The sequence below is a fragment of the Cetorhinus maximus genome, unplaced genomic scaffold (genome assembly GCF_964194155.1).
Source record: "Cetorhinus maximus unplaced genomic scaffold, sCetMax3.hap1.1 HAP1_SCAFFOLD_2471, whole genome shotgun sequence".
NCBI classification, from domain to species: domain Eukaryota; kingdom Metazoa; phylum Chordata; class Chondrichthyes; order Lamniformes; family Cetorhinidae; genus Cetorhinus; species Cetorhinus maximus.
Window position 1 is genome coordinate 13,277 of NW_027598409.1, and position 25,651 is coordinate 38,927.

Below are 25,651 nucleotides of genomic sequence, written 5' to 3' on the forward strand. Positions count from 1 at the left end.
CTTCGCCTACTCTTTGGTCCGCCATTCTCAACGCCCGGGCGTACCGACACTGCGCAGGCGCCAGCCGGGCCACCGCGCATAGCCCGCCGGGAAAGGGAGTCCTGATGCTGGAGGAGAGAACTACAACTCCCAGAACTCCCTGCGTCAGCACGGCCCAAGTTATCGCTGTCATATTTCCAATTTTTATTTAAATTATTTTACCTTTAGTCGCCGTCTTTCATTAACTCTTTGACCAAAAAAACTCTGCTCTCTATCAAAATCTATAATAGCTTATCCCACAACGCATGCGCAGTACTCATGGGTCCGAGGAGCTGAGAGAACTACATCTCCCAGAATGCCGAGCGGAAAAAAGTTTATTGTTTCACTCCCTTTGAAAACATTAAGTCAGCCATGGGGATTTTATGTCTTTAACTGTTATCCTCGAGCTTGCCGAGGAAACTCTGCAAAGATCGAGCTGGGAGGGTTGGCAATAGGAAACATTGGCCCCAATGCGCACGCGCAACGGCCGCCATGTTGGTTGGTCCGCGCGGTGCCTCCCGGGAGCTCCTTCCGAACCAGGCGCCAAGTGGATCGCGCTTCATTGATGGTTCAAACACACCGAAAGCTGAGGGAGAGAAATGAGGGGGGGAGGGCGGTTAAAACACCCTCCGACTGAAAATCCGTTAACACCACAAAATCCAGGGTAAAGGGGAAGAGACATGCTCCTCTTCATTTGCTGGCATGGCCAACCAATCAGAACGCTGCGTTACCGGTGATTGGCAGCCGTGGCCCCCAACCAGGGCCCGCGGGGTGGGTGTGGGGCGCGGGGTTTAGGGGTTGGGCTTTGACCGGGACGGTCCAATGAAAACGCAGGCTGAGGGATGATGAGCAGTAGCGCGTGGGACGCTCCCGTCCAATGGCGAGCCCCGCCTCTCCAGTGGGCGTGGCCGGGTTTGGAAGGGCGACTGATCTGCCTCCCCCCTGCCAGGGTAACCTCACAGTGGGCCTGGCTCCTGTTTGATTGTCAACAGAACAGGCCACGCCCCCCTTTTCCAGTAGGTGCGGCCCTGATCTGATGGACAGGCGGCCTGGCCCCGCCCCCTCCTCTCCTGTCAATCAGGCATCCCCAGGCAATGGCAGGGACTGGATGCAGGGAGCTCGGAGCCAAGCCTGGATACTGCAGTAGGTAAACCCCGTCCTACATCTGCATTGCATGGAAGCCAGTGCATCCTGTTGGATGCTGCCTTAATATTGCACAGCTCCAGCAGCAATGTGCAGTTCAGAATAAGAGAAAGCCTAGGTTAGAAATTCTGGGTTGCATGAATTCCCCATCCCGTGTGGGAGAGGCGGGCATCCAGCTTGGAATGTCATTAATGCACAAGTGCCCTGTGGGGGTGGTTGCAACTCACTCGGTTGGCATCATTCAACGTGCCCACTGCAGCAGACTGCCATCGTCAGCCCTTCACGCTCTCTGTGCCCCACTGCCCTGGGGGGGGCAACCCAACCCCATCAGCCTGCCAGCCTTTGCTACCTGTCTGCTGGTGGGTGGGATCGCGAGGAGGTGGGCAGGCATGGGAGGGGCTTTATTGGTGGGGGAAGGGGGTGCGCAGGGGCGGAAGGGAGTTGGGACCAGGTCACAATCAGGGTAGAGTTTCGGGAGCAGGAGGAGGAGAGGGGGGGTAGAGTTGGCAAAGAGGGGACAGGGAGGAATGGGTCAGATCGATAGCCTCCAGTCCAACCTCTGACTGTCCTGTCACACCTCAGACGCCGGCCCAAACCCAGGAGGCTGAGCAGAGGCAGGATGTCGCTGACAGTGAGCGAGGGAAGCAAGGATCCAGATTCAGACCCACAACACGTGGACACCGCCACCCTCCCCTCCAAAACCCCCTCGCCCACAATACCAGCACAGTCAGGGTGGATCACTGCCTAACTGTACACAGTTAATGAGAGCAATAAATGGGGACGGTGTAGAGGGAGCTTTACTCTGTATCTAACCCCGTGCTGTACCTGTCCTGGGAGTGTTTGATGGGGACAGTGTAGAGGGAGCTTTACTCTGTATCTAACCCCGTGCTGTACCAGTCCTGGGAGTGTTTGATGGGGACAGTGTAGAGGGAGCTTTACTCTGTATCTAACCCCGTGCTGTACCAGTCCTGGGAGTGTTTGATGGGGACAGTGTAGAGGGAGCTTTACTCTGTATCTAACCCCGTGCTGTACCTGTCCTGGGAGTGTTTGATGGGAACAGTGTAGAGGGAGCTTTACCCTGTATCTAACCCCGTGCTGTACCTGTCGTGGGAGTGTTTGATGGGGACAGCGTAGAGGGAGCTTTACTCTTAATCTAACCCTGTGCTGTACCTGTCCTGGAAGTGTTTGATGGGGACAGTGTAGAGGGAGCTTTACTCTGTTTCTAATCCCGTGCTGTACCTGTCCTGGGAGTGTTTGATGGGGACAGTGTAGAGGGAGCTATACTCTTTATCTAACCCCGTTCTGTAACTGTCCTGCGAGTGTTTGAATGGGTCATTGTAGAGGGAGCTTTACTCTGTATCAAACCCCGTGCTGTACCTGTCCTGGGAGTGTTTGATGGGGACAGTGTAGAGGGAGCGTTTCTCTGTATCTAACCCTGTACTGTACCTATCCTGGGAGTGTTTGATGGGGACAGTGTAGACGGGGCTTTACTCTGTATTTAGCCCCGTGCTGTACCTGTCTTGGGAATGTTTGATGGGGACAGTGCAGAGGGAGCTTTACTCTGTGTCTAACCCCGTGCTGTTCCTGTCCGGGGAGTGTTTGATGGGGACAGTGTAGAGGGAGTTTTACTCTGTATCTAACCCTGTGCTGTACCTGTCCTGGGAGTGTTTGATGGGGACAGTGTAGAGGGAGCTTTACTCTGTATCTAACCCCGTGCTGTACCTGTCCTGGGAGTGTTTGATGGGGACAGTGTGGAGGGAGCTTTGCTCTGTACCTGTCCTGGGAGTGTTTGATGGGGACAGTGTGGAGGGAGCTTTGCTCTGTATCAAACCCCGTGCTGTACCTGTCCTGGGAGTGTTTGATGGGGACAGTGTAGAGGGAGCGTTTCTCTGTATCTAACCCTGTACTGTACCTATCCTGGGAGTGTTTGATGGGGACAGTGTAGACGGGGCTTTACTCTGTATTTAGCCCCGTGCTGTACCTGTCCTGGGAATGCTTGATGGGGACAGTGCAGAGGGAGCTTTACTCTGTGTCTAACCCCGTGCTGTTCCTGTCCGGGGAGTGTTTGATGGGGACAGTGTAGAGGGAGTTTTACTCTGTATCTAACCCTGTGCTGTACCTGTCCTGGGAGTGTTTGATGGGGACAATGTGGAGGGAGCTTTGCTCTGTACCTGTCCTGGGAGTGTTTGATGGGGACAGTGTGGAGGGAGCTTTGCTCTGTATCGAACCCCGTTCTGTACCTGTCCTGGGATTGTTTGATGAGGACAGTGTAGAGGGAGCTATACTCTTTATCTAACCCCGTGCTGTACCTGTCCTGGGAGTGTTTGATGTGGATCGTGTTGAGGGAGCTTTACACTGTATCAAACCCCGTGCTGTACCTGTCCTGGTAGTGTTTGATGGAGACAGTGTACAGGGAGCTTTACTCTATATCTAACACCGTTCTGTTCCTGTCGTGCGAGTGTTTGAAGGGGACATTGTATAGGGAGCTTTACACTGTATCTAACCCCATGCTGTACCTGTACTGGGAGTGTTTGATGGAGACAGTGTAGAGGGAGCTTTACACTGTATGTAACCCCGTGTTGTACCTGTCCGGGGAGTGTTTGATGTGGATTCTGTTGAGGGAGCTTTACTCTGTATCAAACCCCGTGCTGTACCTGTCCTGCGACTGTTTGATGGGGACAGTGTAGAGGGAGCTTTACTCTGTATCAAACACCGTGCTGTACCTGTCCTGGGACTGTTTGATGGGGACAGTGTAGAGGTTTCTTTACTCTGTATCTAGCCCCGTGCTGTACCTGTCCTGGGAGTGTTTGATGGGGACAGTGTAGAGGGAGCTTTACTCTGTATCTAACCCCGTGCTGTACCTGTCCTGGGAGTGGTTGATGGGGAAAGTGTAGTGGGAACTTTACTCTGTATCTAATCCCGTGCTTTACCTGTCCTGGGAGTCTTTGATGGGGACAGTGTAGTGGGAGCTTTACTCTGTATCTAACCCCGTGCTGTACCTGTCCTGGGAGTGTTTGATGGGCACAGTGTAAAGGGAGCTTTACTCTGTATCTAACCCCGTGCTGTACCTGTCCTGGGAGTGTTTGATGAGGACGGTGTAGAGGGAGCTTTACTCTGTATCTAACCCCGTGCTGTACCTGTCCTGGGAGTCTTTGATGGGGACAGTGTAGTGGGAGCTTTACTCTGTATATAACCCTGTGATGTACCTGTCTTGCGAGTGTTTGATGGGCACAGTGTAAAGGGAGCTTTACTCTGTATCTAACCCCGTGCTGTACCTGTCCTGGGAGTGTTTGATGAGGACGGTGTAGAGGGAGCTTTACTCTGTATCTAACCCCGTGCTGTACTTGTCCTGGGAGTCTTTGATGGGGACAGTGTAGTGGGAGCTTTACTCTGTATATAACCCTGTGATGTACCTGTCTTGCGAGTGTTTGATGGGGACAGTGTTGTGGGAGCTTTACCCTGTATCTAACACCATGCTGTACCTGCCGTGGGAATGTTTGATGGGGACAGTGTAGAGGGAGCTTTTTTCTGTATCTAAGCCCGTGCTGTACCTGACCTGGGAGTGTTTGATGAGGACAGTCTAGAGGAAGCTACACTCTTTATCTAACCTCGTTCTGTGCCTGTCCTGCGAGTGTTTGAATGGGACATTGTAGAGGGAGCTTTACTCTGTATCAAACCCCGTGCTGTACCTGTCCTGGGAGTTTTTGATGGGGACAGTGTAGATGGAGCTTTACTCTGTATCTAACCCTGTGCTGTACCTGTCCTGGGATTATTTGATGGGGACAGTGTAGAGGGAGTTTTACTCTGTTCCTAACCCTGTGCTGTACCTGTCCTTGGAGTGTTTGATGGGGACAGTGTAGAGGGAGCTTTACTCTGTATCTAACCCTGTGCTGTACCTGCCCTGGGAGTGTTTGATGGGGACAGTGTAGAGGGAGCTTTACTCTGTATCTAACCCCGTGCTGTACCTGTCCTGGGAGTGTTTGATGAGGACAGTGTAGAGGGAGCTTTACTCTTTATCTAACCCCGTTCTGTACCTGTCATGCTAGTGTTTGAAGGGGAAATTGTAGAGGGAGCTTTGCTCTGTATCTAACCCCGTGCTGTACCTGTCCTGGGAGTGTTTGATGGGGACAGTGCAGAGGGAGCTTTACTCTGTATCTAACCCCGTGCTGTACCTGTCCTGGGAGTGTTTGATGGGGACGGTGTAGAGGGAGCTTTACTTTGTATCTAACCCCGTGCTGTACCTGTCCTGGGAGTGTTTGATGGGGACAGTGTAGAGGGAGCTTTACTCTGTACCTAACGCCGTGCTGTACCTGTCCTGGGAGTGTTTGAGATGGTGTTCTGTCCTGTCCCCACCCAGTCTGATTGTAAATAAATTTTGGGTGGGAGCTGGTTACTGATCAGCCAGGGATCGGAACTTTAACCCCAATGATCTGTCAGCTGACAAATGAAGCAGGAAGGATTGTGAGGGATTGTCCTGATCTCTGTTCATTGATGTCTGAGAGGCAGATACTGCTTTTCCTCTCCTCTCTCCCCAGACATGTTCAGGAAGCTGCTCAGCATCAGTCACTGGACACAGAAAACCCGGGAGACGACCTTACACCGGGACGAGCAGGGGGTGCTGAACCTTCGGCTGCTGGGTGGGGCAGAGTATGGCCAACTCCTCTACGTCGCTGATCCGACGGGTGGGAAGGGCCGGCACCTGACTGGGAAGCTGCAAGCAGGCGACCTGCTGCTGGAGGTCAATGAGGCTCCTGTGTCCGGTCTGACACTGAGAGATACTCTGGGACTCCTGGAAAACATCCCCGAGCCGGTCCATCTCAAAACGGTTCCACAAGGTCAGCTTCACCACAGACTGTGTCCACCAGGGGCTACTGTGTCCCATTGTGTGTGTGTGTGTCAGCGAGTGTGGGAGGGTGGAGTGAATGTGTCTGCGAGTGTGGCGGGGGGAGTGAGTGTGTCTGCGAGTGTGGCGGGGGGGAGTGAGTGTGTCTGCGAGGTTGGTGGGGAGGAGTGAGTGTGTCTGCAAGGGTGGCGGGGGGGAGTGAGTGTGTCTGCGGGTATGGTGGGGGGGAGTGAGTGCGTCTGCGAGTGTGGCGGGGGGGGAGTGAGTGTGTCTGCAAGGGTGGCGGGGAGGAGTGAGTGTGTCTGCGAGTGAGGCGGGGGGAGTGAGTGTGTCTGCGAGGGTGGCGGGGGGGAGTGAGTGTGTCTGCGAGTGTGGCGGGGGGGAGTGAGTGTGTCTGCGAGTGTGGCGGGGGGAGTGAGTGTGTCTGCGAGTGTGGCGGGGGAGTGAGTGTGTCTGCGAGTGTGGCGGGGGGAGTGAGTGTGTCTGCGAGGGTGGCGGGGGGGAGTGAGTGTGTCTGCGAGTGTGGCGGGGGGGAGTGAGTGTGTCTGCGAGTGTGGCGGGGGGAGTGAGTGTGTCTGCGAGTGTGGCGGGGGAGTGAGTGTGTCTGCGAGTGTGGCGGGGGGAGTGAGTGTGTCTGCGAGGGTGGCGGGGAGGAGTGAGTGTGTCTGCGAGTGTGGTGGGGAGGAGTGAGTCCGTCTGCGAGTGTGGCGGGGGGTAGTGAGTCCGTCTGCGAGTGTGGCGGGGGGGAGTGAGTGTGTCTGCAAGGGTGGCGGGGAGGAGTGAGTGTGTCTGCGAGTGTGGCAGGTGGGAGTGAGTGTGTCTGCGAGTGTGGCGGGAGGAGTGAGTGTGTCTGCGAGGGTGGCGGGGGGAGTGAGTGTGTCTGCGAGTGTGGCGGGGGGAGTGAGTGTGTCTGCGAGGGTGGCGGGGGGAGTGAGTGTGTCTGCGAGTGTGGCGGGGGGAGTGAGTGTGTCTGCGAGGGTGGCGGGGGGAGTGAGTGCGTCTGCGAGGGTGGCGGGGAGGGGTGAGTGTGTCTGCGACGGCGGCGGGGAGGAGTGAGTGTGTCTGCGAGTGTGGCGGGGGGAGTGAGTGTGTCTGCAAGTGTGGCGGGGGGGAGTGAGTGTGTCAGCGAGTGTGGCGGGGAGGAGTGAGTGTGCCTGCGAGTGTGGCGGGGGGGAGTGAGTCCGTCTGCGAGTGTGGCGGGGGGGAGTGAGTGTGTCTGCAAGGGTGGCGGGGAGGAGTGAGTGTGTCTGCGAGTGTGGCGGGGGGGAGTGAGTGTGTCTGCGAGGGTGGCGGGGGGGAGTGAGTGTGTCTGCGAGTGTGGCGGGGAGGAGTGAGTGTGTCTGCGAGGGTGGCGGGGGGAGTGAGTGTGTCTGTGAGTGTGGCGGGGAGGAGTGAGTGTGTCTGCGAGGGTGGCGGGGGGAGTGAGTGTGTCTGCGAGTGTGGCGGGGGGAGTGAGTGTGTCTGCGAGGGTGGCGGGGGGAGTGAGTGCGTCTGCGAGGGTGGCGGGGAGGGGTGAGTGTGTCTGCGACGGCGGCGGGGAGGAGTGAGTGTGTCTGCGAGTGTGGCGGGGGGAGTGAGTGTGTCTGCAAGTGTGGCGGGGGGGAGTGAGTGTGTCAGCGAGTGTGGCGGGGAGGAGTGAGTGTGCCTGCGAGTGTGGCGGGGGGGAGTGAGTCCGTCTGCGAGTGTGGCGGGGGGGAGTGAGTGTGTCTGCAAGGGTGGCGGGGAGGAGTGAGTGTGTCTGCGAGTGTGGCGGGGGGGAGTGAGTGTGTCTGCGAGGGTGGCGGGGGGGAGTGAGTGTGTCTGCGAGTGTGGCGGGGAGGAGTGAGTGTGTCTGCGAGTGTGGCGGGGAGGAGTGAGTGTGTCAGCGAGGGTGGCGGGGAGGAGTGAGTGAGTCTGCGATTGTGGCGGGGTGGAGTGAGTGTGTCTGCGAGTGTGGCGGGGAGGAGTGAGTGTGTCTGTGAGTGTGGCGGGGAGGAGTGAGTGTGTCTGCGAGGGTGGCGGGGAGGAGTGAGTGAGTCTGCGAGTGTGGCGGGGTGGAGTGAGTGTGCCTGCGAGGGTGGCGGGGCGGAGTGAGTGAGTCTGCGAGTGTGGCGGGGTGGAGTGAGTGTGTCTGCGAGTGTGGCGGGGTGGAGTGAGTGTGCCTGCGAGGGTGGCGGGGAGGAGTGAGTGAGTCTGCGAGGGTGGCGGGGTGGAGTGAGTGTGCCTGCGAGGGTGGCGGGGAGGAGTGAGTGTGCCTGCGAGGGTGGCGGGGAGGAGTAAGTGAGTCTGCGAGTGTGGCGGGGTGGAGTGAGTGTGCCTGCGAGGGAGGCGGGGAGGAGTGAGTGAGTCTGCGAGTGTGGCAGGGAGGAGTGAGTGAGTCTGCGAGTGTGGCGGGGTGGAGTAAGTGTGCCTGCGAGGGTGGCGGGGAGGAGTGAGTATGCCTGCGAGTGTGGCGGGGAGGAGTGAGTGTGTCTGGGAGTGTGGAGGGGTGGAGTGAGTATGTGTGGAGGAGTGGAGTGAGTGTGTGTGGAGGAGTGGAGTGAGTGTGTGTGGAGGAGTGGAGTGAGTGTGTATGGAGGAGTGAGTAGGTGTGTGTGCTTGAGTATGGCGAGGTGGAGTGTGTATGTTTCAAGGTGGAGTGTGTGGGTGGGCTGCGGAGTGGAGTCTTTGTGTATGTGCGACTGTGGCGGAGTAGAGTCTGTCTGCGTGTGTATGTGCGAGTGTGGCGGAGTAGAGTCTGTCTGTGTGTGTATGTGCGAGTGTGGCGGAGTAGGGTCTGTCTGTGTGTGTATGTGCGAGTGTGGCGGAGTAGAGTCTGTCTGCGTGTGTATGTGCGAGTGTGGCGGAGTAGAGTCTGTCTGTGTGTGTATCTGCGAGTGTGGCGGAGTAGAGTCTGTCTGCGTGTGTTTGTGCGATTGTGGCGGTTTAGAGTCTGTCTGTGTGTGTATGAGCGAGTGTGGCGGAGTAGAGTCTGTCCGTGTGTGTATGTGCGAGGGTGGCGAAGTAGCGTCTGTCTGCGTGTGTATGTGCGAGTGTGGCGGAGTGGAGTCTGTCTGTGTGTGTATGTGTGAGTGTGGCGGAGTAGAGTCTTGTCTGCGTGTGTATGTGCGAGTGTGGCGGGGTAGAGTCTGTCTGTGTGTGTATGTGCGAGTGTGGCTGAGTCGAGTCTGTCTGCGTGTGTATGTGCGACTGTGGCGGAGTAGAGTCTGTCTGTGTGTGTATGTGTGAGTGTGGCGGAATAGAGTCTGTCTGCGTGTGTATGTGTGAGTGTGGCGGAGTAGAGTCTGTCTGCGTGTGTATGTGCGAGTGCGGCGGAGTAGAGTCTGTCTGCGTGTGTTTATGCGAGTGTGGCGGAGTAGAGTCTGTCTGCGTGTGTATGTGCGAGTCTGGAGGAGTAGAGTCTGTCTGCGTGTGTTTGTGCGATTGTGGCGGTGTAGAGTCTGTCTGTGCGTGTATGAGCGAGTGTGGCGGAGTAGAGTCTGTCCGTGTGTGTATGTGCGAGGGTGGCGAAGTAGTGTCTGTCTGCGTGTGTATGTGCGAGTGTGGCGGAGTGGAGTCTGTCTGTGTGTGTATGTGTGAGTGTGGCGGAGTAGAGTCTTGTCTGCGTGTGTATGTGCGAGTGTGGTGGGGTAGAGTCTGGCTGCGTGTGTATGTGCGAGTGTTGCGGAGTAGAGTCTGTCTGCGTGTGTATGTGCAAGTGTGGTGGAGTAGAGTCTGTCTGCGTGTGTATGTGCGAGTGTGATGGAGTAGAGTCTATCTGCGTGTATATGTGCGACTGTGGCGGAGTAGAGTTTGTCTGTGTGTGTATGTGTGAGTGTGGCGGAATAGAGTCTGTCTGCGTGTGTATGTGCGAGTGTGGCGGTGTAGAGTCTGTCTGTGTGTGTATGTGTGAGTGTGGCGGAGTAGAGTCTGTCTGCGTGTGTATGTGCGAGTGCGGCGGAGTAGAGTCTGTCTGCGTGTGTTTATGCGAGTGTGGCGGAGTAGAGTCTGTCTGCGTGTGTATGTGCGAGTGTGGCGGAGTCGAGTCTGTCTGTGTGTGTATGTGCGAGTCTGGAGGAGTAGAGTCTGTCTGCGTGTGTATGTGCGAGTGTGGCGGAGTAGAGTCTGTCTGCGTGTGTTTGTGCAAGTGTGACGGAGTAGAGTCTGTCTGTGTGTATGTGCGAGTGTGGCGGAGTAGAGTCTGTCTGTGTGTGTATGTGCGAGTGTGGCGGATTACGGTCTGTCTGCGTGTGTATGTGCGAGGGTGGCGGAGTAGAGTCTGTCTGAATGTGTATGTGCGAGTGTGGCGGAGTAGAGTCTGTCTGCGTGTGTTTGTGTGAGTGTGGCGGAGTAGAGTCTGTCTGTGTGTGTATGTGCGAGTGTGGCGGAGTAGAGTCTGTCTGTGTGTGTATGTGCGAGTGTGGCGGAGTAGAGTCTGTCTGCATGTGTATGTGCGAGAGAGGTGGAGTAGAGTCTGTCTGCGTGTGTTTGTGTGAGTGTGGCGGAGTAGAGTCTGTCTGTGTGTGTATGTGCGAGTGTGGCGGAGTAGAGTCTGTCTGCGTGTGTTTGTGTGAGTGTTGCGGAGTAGAGTCTGTCTGTGTGTGTATGTGCGAGTGTGGCGAGTAGAATCTGTCTGCGTGTGTATGTGCGAGTGTTGCGGAGTAGAGTCTGTCTGTGTGTGTATGTGCGAGTGTGGCGGAGTAGAGTCTGTCTGCGTGTGTATGTGCGAGTGTGGCGGAGTAGAGTCTGTCTGTGTGTGTATGTGTGAGTGTGGCGGAGTAGAGTCTGTCTGCGTGTGTATGTGTGAGTGTGGCGGAGTAGAGTCTGTCTGTATGTCTATGTGTGTGTGTGGGGGAGTAGAGTCTGTCTGCGTGTGTATGTGCCAGTGTGGCGGAGTAGAATCTGTCTGTGTGTATGTGTGAGTGTGGCGGAGTAGAGTCTGTCTGTGTGTGTATGTGCGAGTGTGGCGGATTAGAGTCTGTCTGCGTGTGTATGTGCGAGTGTGGGGGAGTAGAGTCTGTCTGCATATGTATGTGCGAGTGTGGCGGAGTAGAGTCTGTCTTTGTGAGTATGTGCGAGTGTGGCGGAATAGAGTCTGTCTGTGTGTGTATGTGCGAGTGTGACGGAGTAGAGTCTGTCTGCGTGCGTATGTGCGAGTGTGGCGGAGTAGAGTCTGTTTGCGTATGTATGTGCGACTGTGGCGGAGTGGAGTCTGTTTGTGTGTGTATGTGCGAGTGTGGCGGAGTAGAGTCTGTCCGTGTGTGTATGTGCGAGTGTGGCGAAGTAGCGTCTGTCTGCGAGTGTATGTGCGAGTGTGGCGGAGTGGAGTCTGTGTTTGTATGTGCGAGTGTGGTGGAGTAGAGTCTGTCTGCGTGTGTATGTGCGAGTGTGGCGGGGTAGAGCCTGTCTGCGTGTGTATGTGCGAGTGTGACGGAGTAGAGTCTGTCTGCGTGTGTATGTACGAGTGTGGCGGAGTAGAGTTCTTCTGCCTGTGTATGTGTGAGTGTGGCGGAGTAGAGTTCTTCTGCGTGTGTATGTGCGAGTGTGGCGGAGTAGAGTCTGTCTGCGTGTGTATGTGCGAGTGTGGCGGAGTAGAGTCTGTGTGTGTGTGTATGTGCGAGTGTGGCGGAGTACAGTCTGTCTGTGTGTGTGTGCGAGTGTGGCGGAGTAGAGTCTGTCTGCGTGTGTATCTGCGAGTGTGGCGGTGTAGAGTCTGTCTGCGTGTGTATGTGCGAGTGTGGCGTAGTAGAGTCTGTCTGCGTGTGTTTGTGCAAGTGTGTCGGAGTAGAGTCTGTCTGTGTGTGTATGTGCGAGTGTGGCGGAGTAGAGTCTGTCTGCGTGTGTATGTGTGAGTGTGGCGGAGTAGAGTCTGTCCGCGTGTGTATGTGCGAGTGTTGCGGAGTAGAGTCTGTGTGCGTATGTGCGAGTCTGGTGGAGTAGGGTCTGTCTGTATGTGTATGTGCGAGTGTGGCGGAGTAGAGTCTGTCTGCGTGTGTATGTGCTTGTGTGGCGGAGCAGAGTCTGTCTGTGTGTGTATGTACGAGTGTGGCGGAGTAGAGTCTGTCTGTGTGTGTATGTGCGAGTGTGGCGGAGTAGAGTCTGTCTGTGTGTGTATGTCTGAGTGTGGCACAGTAGAGTCTGTCTGTGTGTGTATGTGCGAGTGTGGCGGAAAAGAGTCTGTCTGTGTGTGTATGTGCGAGTGTGGTTGAGTAGAGTCTTTCTGCGTGTGTATGTGCGACTGTGGATGAGTAGAGTCTGTCTGCGTGTGTATGTGCGAGTGTGGCGGAGTAGAGTCTGTCTGCGTGTGTCTGTGCAAGTGTGCTGGAGTAGTGTCTGTGTGTGTTTGTGCAAGTGTGGCGGAGTAGAGTCTGTCTGCGTATGTATGTACGAGTGTGGCGGAGTAGAGTCTGTCTGCCTGTGTATGTGCGAGTGTGATGGAGTAGAGTCTATCTGCGTGTATATGTGCGACTGTGGCGGAGTAGAGTCTGTCTGTGTGTGTATGTGTGAGTGTGGCGGTATAGAGTCTGTCTGCGTGTGTATGTGCGAGTGTGGCGGTGTAGAGTCTCTCTGTGTGTGTATGTGTGAGTGTGGCGGAGTAGAGTCTGTCTGCGTATGTATGTGCGAGTGCGGCGGAGTAGAGTCTGCGTGTGTTTATGCGAGTGTGGCGGAGTAGAGTCTGTCTGCGTGTGTATGTGCGAGTGTGGCGGAGTCGAGTCTGTCTGCGTGTGTTTGTGCAAGTGTGACGGAGTAGAGTCTGTCTGTGTGTGTATGTGCGAGTGTGGCGGGGTTGAGTCTGTCTGCGTGTGTATGTGTGAGTGTAGCGGAGTAGAGTCTGTCTGCGTGTGTATGTGCGAGTGTGGCGGAGTAGAGTCTGTCCGTGTGTGTATGTGCGAGGGTGGCGAAGTAGCGTCTGTCTGCGTGTGTATGTGCGAGTGTGGCGAGTAGAGTCTGTCTGCGTGTGTTTGTGTGAGTGTGGCGGTGTAGAGTCTGTCTGTGTGTGTATGTGCGAGTGTGGCGGAGTAGAGTCTGTCTGCGTGTGTTTGTGTGAGTGTTGCGGAGTAGAGTCTGTCTGTGTGTGTATGTGCGAGTGTGGCGAGTTGAGTCTGTCTGCGTGTGTATGTGCGAGTGTTGCGGAGTAGAGTCTGTCTGTGTGTGTATGTGCGAGTGTGGCGGAGTAGAGTCTTGTCTGCGTGTGTATGTGCGAGTGTGGCGGGGTAGAGTCTGTCTGCGTGTGTATGTGCGAGTGTGGCTGAGTAGAGTCTGTCTGCGTGTGTATGTGCGAGTGTGGCGGAGTAGAGTCTGTCTGCGTGTGTATGTGCGAGTGTGGCGGAGTAGAGTCTGTCTGAGTGTGTATGTGCGAGTGTGGCGGAGTAGAGTCTGTCTGCGTGTGTATGTGCGAGTGTAGCGGAGTAGAGTCTGTCTGCGTGTGTATGTGCGAGTGTGGCGGAGTAGAGTCTGTCTTCGTGTGTATGTGCGAGTGTGGCGGAGTAGAGTCTGTCTGCGTGTGTATGTGCGAGTCTGGCGGAGTAGAGTCTGTCTGCGTGTGTATGTGTGAGTGTGGCGGAGTAGAGTCTGTCTGTGTGTGTATGTGCGAGTGTGGCGGAGTAGAGTCTGTCTGTGTGTGTATGTGCGAGTGTGGCGGAGTAGAGTCTGTCTGTGTGTGTATCTGCGAGTGTGGAGGAGTAGAGTCTGTCCGTGTGTGTATGTGCGAGGGTGGCGAAGTAGCGTCTGTCTGCGTGTGTATGTGCGAGTGTGGAGGAGTAGAGTCTGTCTGTGTGTATGTGCGAGTGTGTCGGAGTAGGGTCTGTCTGCGTGTGTATGTGCGAGTGTGGCGGGGTAGAGTCTGGCTGCGTGTGTATGTGCGAGTGTTGCGGAGTAGAGTCTATCTGCGTGTGTATGTGCGAGTGTGGCGGTGTAGAGTCTGTCTGCGTGTGTATGTGCGAGTGTGGCGGAGTAGAGTCTGTCTGTCTGTGTATGTGCGAGTGTGGCGGAGTAGAGTCTGTCTGCGTGTGTATGTGCGAGTGTGGCGGTGTAGAGTCTGTCTGCGTGTGTATGTGCAAGCGTGGCGGAGTAGAGTCTGCCTGCGTGTGTATGTGTGAGTGTGGCGGAGTAGAGTCTGCGCGTGTGTATGTGCGAGTGTGACGGAGTAGAGTCTGTCTGCGTGTGTATGTGCGAGCGTGGCGGAGTAGAGTCTGTCTGTGTGTGTATGTGCGAGTGTGGCGGAGTAGAGTCTGTCTCCGTCTGTATGTGTGAGTGTGTCGGAGTAGAGTCTGTCTGCGTGTGTATGTGCGAGCGTGGCGGAGTAGAGTCTGTCTGTGTGTGTATGTGCGAGTGTGGCGGAGTAGAGTCTGTCTGCGTGAATATGTGCGAGTGTGGCGGAGTAGAGTCTGTCTGTGTGTGTATGTGCGAGTGTGGCGGAGTAGAGTCTGTCTGCGTGTGTATGTGCGAGTGTGGATGAGTAGAGTCTGTCTGCGTGTGTATGTGTGAGTTTGGCGGAGTAATGTCTGTCTGTGTGTATGTACGAGTGTGAGTGACTAGAGTCTGTCTGCGTGTGTATGTGCGAGTTTGGCGGAGTAAAGTCTGTCTGCGCCTGTATGTGCGAGTGTGGCGGATTAGAGTGTGTCTGCGTGTGTGTCTGCGAGTGTGGCGGAATAGAATCTGTCTGCGTGTGTATGTGCATGTGTAACGGAGTAGAGTCTGTCTGCGTGTGTATGCGAGTGTAGCGGATCAGAGTCTGTCTGCGTGTGTATGTGCTAGTGTGGCGGAGTAGAGTTTGTCTGCATGTGTATGTGCGAGTGTGGCGGAGTAGAGTCTGTCTGTGTGTGTATGTGCGAGTGTGGCGGTGTAGAGTCTGTCTGTGTGTGTATGTGCGAGTGTGGCGGAGTAGAGTCTGTCTGTGTGTCTATGTGCGAGTGTGGTGGAGTAGTGTCTGTCTGTGTATGTATGTCCGAGTGTGTCGGAGTAGAGCCTGTCTGTGTGTGTATGTGCGAATGTGGCGTAGTAGAGTCTGTCTGCGTGTGTATGTGCGAGTGTGGCGGAGTTGACTCTGCGTGTGTATGTGCGAGTGTGGCGTAGTAAAGTCTCTCTGTGTGTATGTGCGAGTGTGGCGGAGTGCAGTCTGTGTGTGTGTGTATGTGCGTGTGTGGCGGTGTAGAGTCTGTCTGCGTGTGTATGTGCGAGTGTAACGGAGTAGAGTCTGTCTGCGTGTGTATGTGCGAGTGTGGCGGTGTAGATTCTGTCTGCGTGTGTATGTGCGAGTGTGGCGGTGTAGAGTCTGTCTGCGTGTGTATGTGCGAGTGTGGCGGTGTAGAGTGTGGCGGAGTAGATTCTGTCTGTGTGTATATGTGCGAGTGTGTCGGAGTAGAGTCTGTCTGCGTGTGTCTGTGCGAGTGTGGCGGAGTAGAGTCTGTCTGCGTGTGTCTGTGCGAGTGTGTCGGAGTAGAGTCTGTCTGCGTGTGTATGTGCGAGTTTGTCGGAATAGAGTCTGTCTGTTTGTTTGTGCGAGTGTGGCGGAGTAGAGTCTGTCTGTGTGTGTATGTGCCAGTGTGGCGGAGTAGAGTCTGTCTGTATGTGTATGTGCCAGTGTGGCGGAGTAGTGTCTGTCTGTGTGTGTATGTGCGAGTGTGGCGGAGTAGTGTCTGTCTGTGTGTGTATGTGCGAGTGTGGCGGAGTAGTGTCTGTCTGTGTGTGTATGTGCGAGTGTGGCGGAGTCGAGTCTGTCTGCGTGATTATGTGCGAGTGTGGTGGGGTAGAGTGTGTGTGAGCGCGCGAGTGTGGCAGGTTGGAGTGTGTGTGTGCGAGCGAACGAGTGTGCCTGGGTGGACTATGCATGTGTGTGTGTGGAGGGGTGGAGTCTGTGTGTCTGTGCGAGCGTGGCGGAGTAGAGTCTGCGTATGTGCGAGTGTGTCAGGGTTGTGTGTGTGCCTGTCTCTGTGTTGACTGTGTGTTCAGACTGGGTGTGAGCTGATTCTCTCTAACCTGGTATCTCCCCAGGTTCGCAACTGAACTCTGACCTGCGGCACTTCCTCAAACAGGCGTTCAGTAAAGGCTCAGCTGACTTGGAACTCCAGGAGCGGATTCGCCAGAACCTGTACATCCGCGCGGTGCCATGTAAGTGCAGAGCGTTCCCCAAGGGACGCCCATAGAATCACACAACACCCACACAACAGGGGAATGTGGCTTGAAGCACAGGGCTGTAAACAGTGGGTGTGACTAATCTGCACCCTGTGACCCGGGAGTAAGGAAATAGCGGGGAAGGTGGAGGGAATGTATCACAGTCAGAGAGCGAAACAGAGTCACAGAATCACACAGTGCAGAAGAGGCCCTTCGGCCCATCGAGTCTGCACTGACACGTGAGAAACACCTGCCCTACCTCCCTAATCCCATTGACCAGCACTTGGCCCATAGCCTTGAATGTTATGACGTGCGAAGTGCTCATCCAGGTACTTTTTAAAGGATGTGCAATTTGTTTTGCCGTGTTTTCGGGCATTGTTGATTCATGTTTGATGGGACAGTGTTTCTTTTATTCATTGATGGGATGTGGGCTTCACTGGCTGGGCCCAGCATTTATTGCCCATCCCTAGTTGCCCTTGAGAAGGTGGGGGTGAGATGCCTTCTTGATCCGCTGCAGTCCATGTAGTGTAGGTACACCCACCATGCTGTTAGAGAGGGAGTTCCAGGATTTTGACCCAGCGACAGTGAAGGAACGGCCGATATATTTCCAAGTCAGGATGGTGAGTAGCTTGGAGGGGAACTTCCAGGTGGTGGTGTTCCCCATGTGTCTGCTGCCCTTGTCCTTCTAGATGGTAGCGGCCGTGGGTTTGGAAGGTGCTGTCTAAGGAGCCTTGGTGAATTCCTGCAGTGCATCTTGTAGATGGTACACACACTGCTGTTACTGTGCGTCGGTGGTGGAGGGAGTGAATGTTTGTGGATGGGGTGCCCATCAAGCGGGGCTGCTTTGCCCTGGACGGTGTTGAGCTTCTTGAGTGTTGTGGGAGCTGCACTTGTCTAGGCAAGTGGGGAATATTCCATCACACTCCTGACTTGTGCCTTGTAGATGGGGGACAGGCTTTGGGGAGTCAGGAGGTGAGTTACTCACCGCAGGGTTCCCAGCCTCCGACCTGCTCTTGTAGCTGCAGCATTGATGGAAAGATGGTGGCGTAGTGGTCATGTCACTGGACTAGTAACCCAGAGGCCCAGCCTCATGCTCTGGGCACACGGGTTCGAATCTCACCTGGTGGAATTTAAATTCAAGTAACAAAATCTGGAATATCACGGTGTTCTCAGTAATGGTGATCATGACAACTATCATCGATTGTTATAAAAACCCACCAGTGCCCTTCAGGCAAGGAAATGTGCCGTCCTTACCCGGTCTGGCCTACATGTGACTCCAGACCCACAGCAACGTAGCTGACTCTTAACTGCTCTCTGAAATGGCCTAACAAGCTACTCAGTTCAAGCGTATTTAGGGATGGGCCTCAGCTACTGACCTTGCCAACAACACCCACATCCCACAAAAGAATTTAAAAAATGGCTGGTCCAGTTCAGTTTCTGGTCAATGGTTTCCTCCAGGATGTTGTTAGTGGGGGATTCAGCGATGGTAATTCCATTGAACATCAAGGGGCGATGGTTAGATTCTATCTTGTTGGAGATGGTCATTGCCTGGCACTTGTGTGGCGCGAATGTTACTTGTCACTTGTCAGCCCCGAGCCTGGATATTGTCCAGGTCTTGCTGCATTTGGACATGGACTGCTTCAGTATCTGAGGAGTCGTGAATGGTGCTGAACATTGTGCAATCATCAGTGAATATCCCCACTTCTGACCTTATGATGGAAGGAAGGTCATTGATGAAGCAGCTGAAGATGGTTGGGCCGAGGACACTAACCTTGAGGAACTCCTGCAGTGATGTCCTGGAGCTGAGATGACTGACCTCCAACAACCACAACCATCTTCCTTTGTGCTCGGTATGACTCCAACCAGCGGAGAGTTTTCCCCTTGATTCCCACAAATTATACAAGGAATAGGGACAGGACTGAACTAAAGTCCGAGCTTGGGCTTCAACTCCATTTTCTTTCCCGTATCCCATATCTCTCGATTCACAGAGAGACCAAAAATCTGTCTATTCCAGCCTTCAATGTCTTCAACGATGGAGCGTTCCCAATCCTCTGGGAGAGAGAGTTCCAAAGATTCCCAGCCCTTTGACGGAAGTAATTTCTCCCCATCTCAACCCTAAATGATCGTCCCCTTAACGCTAGACTTGTTCTCGATTTCCCAGCCAGCAGGAGCAACCTCTGAAGAAGAGTCACACGGACTCGAAACGTTAACTCTGTTTCTCTCCCCGTTGATGCTGCCAGAGCGGCTGAGTTTTTCCCGCATTTTCTGTTTTTATTTGCAACAATCTCTTTCTGTCCACCTTGTCAAACCCCTTCGGGATCTTGTTTCAAAGAGAGCGCCTCTCGTTCTTCGAAACTTAAACCCAGTTTATTCAGCCTCCCACCATAGGACAACCCCCTCACCCGGGGGACCAACTTAGTGACCCTTTGCTGTACCGCCTCCAATGTAAGTCTATCCTTTCTTAAATACAGGGACCAAGACGTAGTCTCAACAAAACCCTGTGCGATTGTAGCAAGGCTGCTTTATTCTTGTACTCCAACCCCCTTTGCAATAAAGGCCAGTGTGCCATTTGCCTCCCTAACTGATCGCTGCACCTGCATGCTAACTTTCCACAAGTGTTCCTTGTCACAGCGCACCCAACTCTGTCTCAACATCAGCATTTACAAGTTTCACACCTTTTTAAAAAATATTCTGCTTTTCGTGTGAATAATGTCACACTTTCCAAAGGTGTGAAAGCTGTAAAGGTTATCCATCTTGGTTGGAGGAATAAAAAGGCGACTTATTATTTAAATGGAGAGAAACTTCAGAATGCTTCAGTGCAGAGGGATCTGGGTGTCCCTGTGCATGAATCGCTGAAAGCTAGTGTGTAGGTACAGCGGGAAATAAGGAAGGCAAATGGAATTTTGGCATTTATTGCTAAAGGAATAGAGCATAAAAATAGGGAAGTGTTGTTGCAACTGTACAAGGCATTGGTGAGACTGCACCTGGAGTGCTGTGCACAGTTTTGGTCCCCTTACTTGAGGAAGGATGTGGTTGTACTGGAGGTGGTTCAGAGGAGGTTCACTAGATTGATTCCAGAGATGCGGGGCTTGTCGTATGAGGGGAGATTAAGCAGTTTAGGCCTCTGCTCGCTAGAGTTTAGAAGGATGAGAGGAGATCTAATTGAGGTATGTAAGATGCTAAAGGGGATAGATAAAGTAGATGCGGAGCGGATGTTTCCCCTTGTGGGGCATTCTAGAACGAGAGGGCATCTGCCAACTGGTTGCCCAATCACGTAACCTGTCTATTATCTCTTTGCAGCCTCCTTGTGTCCTCCTCATGGCCTGCATTCCTAGCATCATCAACAAACTGGGACACATTATTCCAAACAAAAACAGAATTACCTGGAAAAACTCAGCAGGTCTGGCAGCATCGGCGGAGAAGAAATCAGTCAACGTTTCGAGCCTTCATGGCCCTTCGGCAGAACTGAAGCATAGTTAGGAGAGGGGTGAAATATAAGCTGGTTTAAGGTTGGGGGGTGGGGGGGGGGAAGAGAGAAGTTGAGGGTGTGGTGATTGTGGAGATAAGCAAGCAGTGATAGGAGCAGATAATCAAAAGATGTCACAGACAAAAGGGTCAAAGAGGTGTTGAAGGTGGTGATATTTGTCTAAGAAAAGTGCTAATTAAGAATGGAAGACAGGACACTCAAGGTACAGAACAAAAACAGAATTACCTGGAAAAACTCAGCAGGTCTGGCAGCATCGGCGGAGAAGAAATCAGTCAACGTTTCGAGCCTTCATGGCCCTTCGGCAGAACTGAAGCATAGTTAGGAGAGGGGTGAAATATAAGCTGGTCTAAGGTGGTGGGGGGGTGGGGGGGGAGAGAGAGAAGTTGAGGGTGTGGTGATTGTGGAGATAAGCAAGCAGTGATAGGAGCAGATAATCAAAAGATGTCACAGACAAAAGGATCAAAGGTACAGCTCTAGTGGGGGTGGGGTGGAAAGGCTAACAAGGTTTTAGTTTTAGATTTAAAAATAATGGAAATAGGTGGGGAAAGAAGAATCTATATAAATTATTGAAAAAAGGTGGGGGGTGGGGGGGGGAGAAACGGGGTGGGGATGGGGGGAGGGGGAGTTTAAGATCTAAAGTTGTTGAATTCAATATTCAGCCCGGAAGGCTGTAAAGTGCCTAGTCGGAAGATGAGGTGCTGTTCCTCCAGTTTGCGTTGGGCTTCACTGGAACAATGCAGCAAGCCAAGGACAGACATGTGGGCAAGAGAACAGGGTGGAATGTTAAAATGGCAAGCGACAGGGAGGTTTGGGTCTTTCTTGCGGACAGACCGCAGGTGTTCCGCAAAACGGTCGCCCAGTTTGCGTTTGGTCTCTCCAATGTAGAGGAGACCGCATTGGGAGCAACGAATGCAGTAGACTAAGTTAGGGGAAATGCAAGTGAAATGCTGCTTCACTTGAAAGGAGTGTTTGGGCCCTTGGACGGTGAGGAGAGAGGAAGTGAAGGGGCAGGTGTTGCATCTTCTGCGTGGGCATGGGGAGGTGCCATAAGTGGGGGTTGAGGAGTAGGGGGTGATGGAGGAGTGGACCAGGGTGTCCCGGAGGGAACCATCCCTACGGAATGCCGTCAGGGGGGGTGAAGGGAAGATGTGTTTGGTGGTGGCATCATGCTGGAGTTAGCGGAAATGGCGGAGGATGATCCTTTGAATGCGGAGGCTGGTGGGGTGATAAGTGAGGACAAGGGGGACCCTATCATGTTTCTGGGAAGGAGGAGAAGGCGTGAGGGAGGATGCGCGGGATATGGGCCGGACACGGTTGAGGGCCCTGTCAACGACCGTGGATGGAAAACCTCGGTTAAGGAAGAAGGAGGACATGTCAGAGGAGCTGTTTTTGAAGGTAGCATCATCAGAACAGATGCGACGGAGGCGAAGGAACTGAGAGAATGGGATGGAGTCTTTACAAGAAGCGGGGTGTGAGGAGCTGTAGTCGAGGTAGCTGTGGGAGTCGGTAGGCTTGTAATGGATATTGGTGGACAGTCTATCATCAGAAATTGAGACAGAGAGGTCAAGGAAGGGAAGAGAAGTATCAGAGATGGACCATGTGAAAATGATGGAGGGGTGGAGATTGGAAGCAAAATTAATAAATTTTTTCAGGTCCCGACGAGAGCATGAAGCAGCACCGAAGTAATCATCGATGTACCAGAGACAGAGTTGTGGGAGGGGGCCGGAGTAGGACTGGAACAAGGAATGTTCCACATACCCCATAAAGAGACAGGCATAGCTGGGGCCCATGCGGGTACCCATAGCCACACCTTTTATTTGGAGGAAGTGAGAGGAGTTAAAGGAGAAATTGTTCAGTGTGAGAACAAGTTCAGCCAGACGGAGGAGAGTAGTGGTGGATGGGGATTGTTGGGGCCTCTGTTCAAGGAAGAAGCTAAGGGCCCTCAGACCATCCTGGTGGGGGATGGAGGTGTAGAGGGATTGGACATCCATGGTGAAGAGGAAGCGGTTGGGGCCAGGGAACTGGAAATTGTTGATGTGACGTAAGGTGTCAGAGGAATCACGGATGTAGGTGGGAAGAGACTGGACAAGGGGAGAGAGAAGGGAGTCAAGATAACGAGAAATGAGTTCCGTGGGGCAGGAACAGGCTGACACGATCGGTCTGCCAGGACAGTTCTGTTTGTGGATTTTGGGTAGGAGGTAGAAGCGGGCCGTCCGAGGTTGGGTGACTATCAAGTTGGAAGCTGTGGGAGGAAGATCTCCAGAGGAGATGAGGTCAGTGACAGTCCTGGAAACAATGGCATGATGTTCTGTGGTGGGGTCATGGTCCAGGGAGAGGTAGGAGGAAATGTCTGTGAGTTGACGCTCAGCCTCCGCGAGGTAGAGGTCAATGCGCCAGACAACAACAGTACCACCCTTGTCAGCGGGTTTGATGACAATGTTGGGGTTGGACCTGAGAGAACGGAGTGCAGTGAGTTCAGAGAGAGACAGGTTAGAATGGGTGAGAGGAGCAGAGAAATTGAGATGACTAATGTCACGCCGACAGTTCTCAATGAAAAGATCAAGAGAAACTAAGAATCCAGAGGGAGGGGTCCAGGTGGAGGGAGAATATTGGAGGTGGGTAAAAGGATCCGTTGAACGGGGAGAGGACTCCTGCCCAAAGAAGTGAGCACGGAGACGAAGACGGCGGAAGAAGAGTTCAGCATCATGCCGAGCCCGAAATTCATTGAGCTGAGGGCGTAAGGGTATGATGCTAAGTCCTTTGCTGAGCACTGAACGTTCAGCATCGGAGAGGGGAAGGTCAGGGGGTATAGTGAATACCCGGCCGGGGCTGGGATTGGAAGATGGGATGGGAACAGAGGGACAGCCAGGGGTGGAGTGTCCTGGATGGGTGTTGGTGTCGATGAGTTGTTGGAGCTTGCGTTCCTTAGCACTTGAGAGAAAGAGAAAAAGTTTCTTGTTGAGGCGACGGATGAGGCGAAGAATAAGATGAAACTGGGGGCACGCGCAGCTTTGAAAAAGGGTGCGGCGGTGCTGCTGGAGGGAGAGGTCGAGTGTGTTCATATGGCGGCGCATGGCACTGAGTGTGGATCTCAGAATGCGACGGGAACAGCAGTCCGAGAAACGTTTTACGTCCTGGAGATACCTGTAATCCTGGGTGGGTTCAAAACAAGAGGGATGGAATTTCAGTTGAAATCCACGTGGGGTGAGTCGGAGACAGAGACAGTCACTGAGAAAGGAGATATGGCTGTGAAAGCGGGAAGCATTATTCTCTGCCTCTTTGTCTAAGTCATTAATATAGATTGTAAGTAGCTCAGGCCCTACCACTTATTCTCGCGGCACTCCACTCGTTCCAGCCTGCCAACTTGAAAATGCCCCATTAATGCCTAACTCATTGCTTCCTGTCTATTAACCAATCCTCTGCCCACGCTAATATATCACCACCAACTCCATGAGCCCTTATCTTGTCTAGTAACCTTTTGCGTAGCGCCTTATCGAATGCCTTTGGAAATGCAGGTATACTACATCTACTGGTTCCCCTTTACCCTGCCAGTTACATCCTCAAAAAACTCGAATAAATTTGTCAAACAGGATTTCCCTTTAGTAAAACCATATCGACTTTGACTGATCATTCTGTGATTTTCCAAGTGCATTGTTAAGACTTCCTGAATAATAGATTCCAGTGTTTTTCGGATGACTGATGTCGGGTTAACTGGCCTGTAGTTCACTGTTTTCTCTCTCTCCCTCCTTTCTCGGAAAGCGGTGTTGCACTTGCGAACTTCAAACCCAGCGGGAGCTTTCCGAAATCTAGGAAATTTTGGAAAATGATGGCCAGCACACCCGCTATCTCTGCAGCTCTCTCTTTGAGAACTCTAGGATGTCGGCCATCAGGTCCGGGGGGATTTGTTGGATTTTAGTCGCTAAAATTTCTCCTCCACTTTTCCTCTGTTGATATTAATTTCCTTAATTCCCTCGCTCTATTTATGGTCAGTATTTTGCCTGTTGTAAACAGCCAAAGATACGATCCACCAGATGTTGGGACGTGTGGGTTACACACCTTTCTAAGTGCAAAGGACTTCATTGCTGGGTTATGTTAAACTGACTCACTCGCTCCAAAAGCAGGAAGTACACATCCATATTGTTCACAGGCAACTTTGGGGAAACCTCTAGAAGAGTCCATGACACGTATAAAAAGCAGCACCTCTTTTCACCTCTGCAACAAATTCCCAACTTAGCACTCGTTCCTTGTCACATTGAGTCCTCGTCGTCTCACTCCAGTTTCCCACTCTGTGCAGTAGCTCTGCTTTTATAGAGCGGTGGTGACTCACTCCCAAGTTGCAATGCTAGATCAGCTTCTTGCTACAGGAATTAACACCTATTCAAGGCAACTATTTTCAATTAAAGGTTCAAGAAGGCAGCTCACCGCCACCATCTTCAAAGGCAGTTAGGGATGGGCAATAAATGCTGGCCCAGCCAGCGATGCACACATCCCTTCAATGAATAAATGAAAAAGATTGTTCGACTACCACTGCCAAGCAGTTTCTGTTCAACTTGGTTTCTTAACTAGCTTGCTGTTTTAAAATTCTCAATCAGAGTCTGGTGGATAATTTAAATTATAGTTTGAAACAAACTTACCAGAGATTTCCCACCTGTACCGCATTTCCCACTTAGCACTCATTCCTTGTCTGACTCAGCACTCCTATTAACTCCGGTTTTGCTCGGGCCCCTTGATGTCCCACTCAGTCAAATGCTGCCTTGATGTCAAGGGCAGTCACTCTCACCTCACCTCGGGAGTTCAGCTCTTTTGTCCATGTTTGAACCAAGGCTGTAATGAGGTCAGGAGCTGAGTGGCCCTGGCGGAACCCAAACTGGGCATCAGTGAGCAGGTTATTGCTGAGCAAGTGCCGCTTGATAGCACTGTTGATGACCCCATCCATTACTTCACTGATGATGGAGAGTAGACTGATGGGGCGGTAATTGGCCGGGTTGGATTTGTCCTGCTTTTTGTGTACAGGACATACCTGGGCAATTTTCCACATAGCCGGGTAGATGCCAGTGTTGTAGCTGTACTGGAACAGCATGGCTAGGGGCGTAGCGATTTCTGGAGCACAAGTCTTTAGTACCATTCCCGGAATATTGTCAGGGCCCATAGCCTTTGCAGTATCCAGTGCCTTCAGCAGTTTCTTAATATCACGTGGAGTGAATCGAATTGGCTGAAGACTGGCATCTGTGATGCTGGGGACCTCCGGAGGAGACTGAGATGAATCATCCACTTGGCACTTCTGGCTGAAGATTTTAGCAAATACTTCAGCCTTATCTTTCACACTGATGTGCTGGGCTCCTGCATCATTGAGGATGGGGATATTTGTGGAGCCTCCTCCTCCAGTGTTTAATTGTCCACCATTCACAACTGGATGTGGCAGGACTGCAGAGCTTAGATCTGATCCATTGATTATGGGATTGCTTAGCTCTGTCTATCACTTGCTGCTTATTCTGTTTGGCACGCAAGTATTCCTGTGTTATAGCTTCATCAAGTTGACACCTCATGTTTAGGTTTGCCTGGTGCTGCTCCTGACATGCCCTCCTGCACTCTTCACTGAACCAGGGTTGATCCCCTGGCTTGATGGTAATGGCAGAGTGGGGGATATGCCGGGCCATGAGGTTACAGATTGTGTTTGAGTACAATTCTGCTGCTGCTGATGGCCCACAGCGCCTCATGGATGCCCAGTCTCGAGTTGCTAGATCTGTTCGAAATCTATCCCATTTAGCACGGTGGTAGTATTACACAACACGATGGAGGGTATCCTCAATGTGAATCCGGGACTTCGTCTCCACAACGACTGTGCAGTTGTCACTCCTACCGATACTGTCATGGACAGATGCATCTGCGGCAGGCAGGTTGGTGAGGATGAGGTCAAGTATGTTTCTCCCTCTTGTTGGTTCCCTCACCACCTGCTGCAGACCCAGTCTAGCAGCTATGTCCTTTAGGACTCGGCCAGCTCGGTCAGTAGTGGTGCTACCGAGCCGCCCTTGGTGATGGACATTGAAGTCCCCCACCCAAAGTACATTCTGCTCCTTTGCCACCCTCAG

At 53.2% G+C, this 25,651-nt stretch overlaps 1 protein-coding gene across 1 annotated transcript in view; it reads left to right on the forward strand.

Annotated features, from left to right (window-relative positions):
• Nucleotides 1–1,110: 1,110 nt before the first annotated feature.
• Nucleotides 1,111–25,651, forward strand: part of LOC144677359 (membrane-associated guanylate kinase, WW and PDZ domain-containing protein 2-like) — a gene marked incomplete at its 3' end in the record, with an annotated part of 28,352 nt that continues 3,811 nt past the window's right edge. Inside the window, exons 1-3 of the mRNA XM_078537496.1 lie at nt 1,111–1,165; nt 5,697–5,996; nt 15,956–16,072. Coding sequence (XP_078393622.1) covers nt 5,699–5,996; nt 15,956–16,072 — 415 coding nt within the window. The remainder of the gene's footprint in view (nt 1,166–5,696; nt 5,997–15,955; nt 16,073–25,651) is intronic.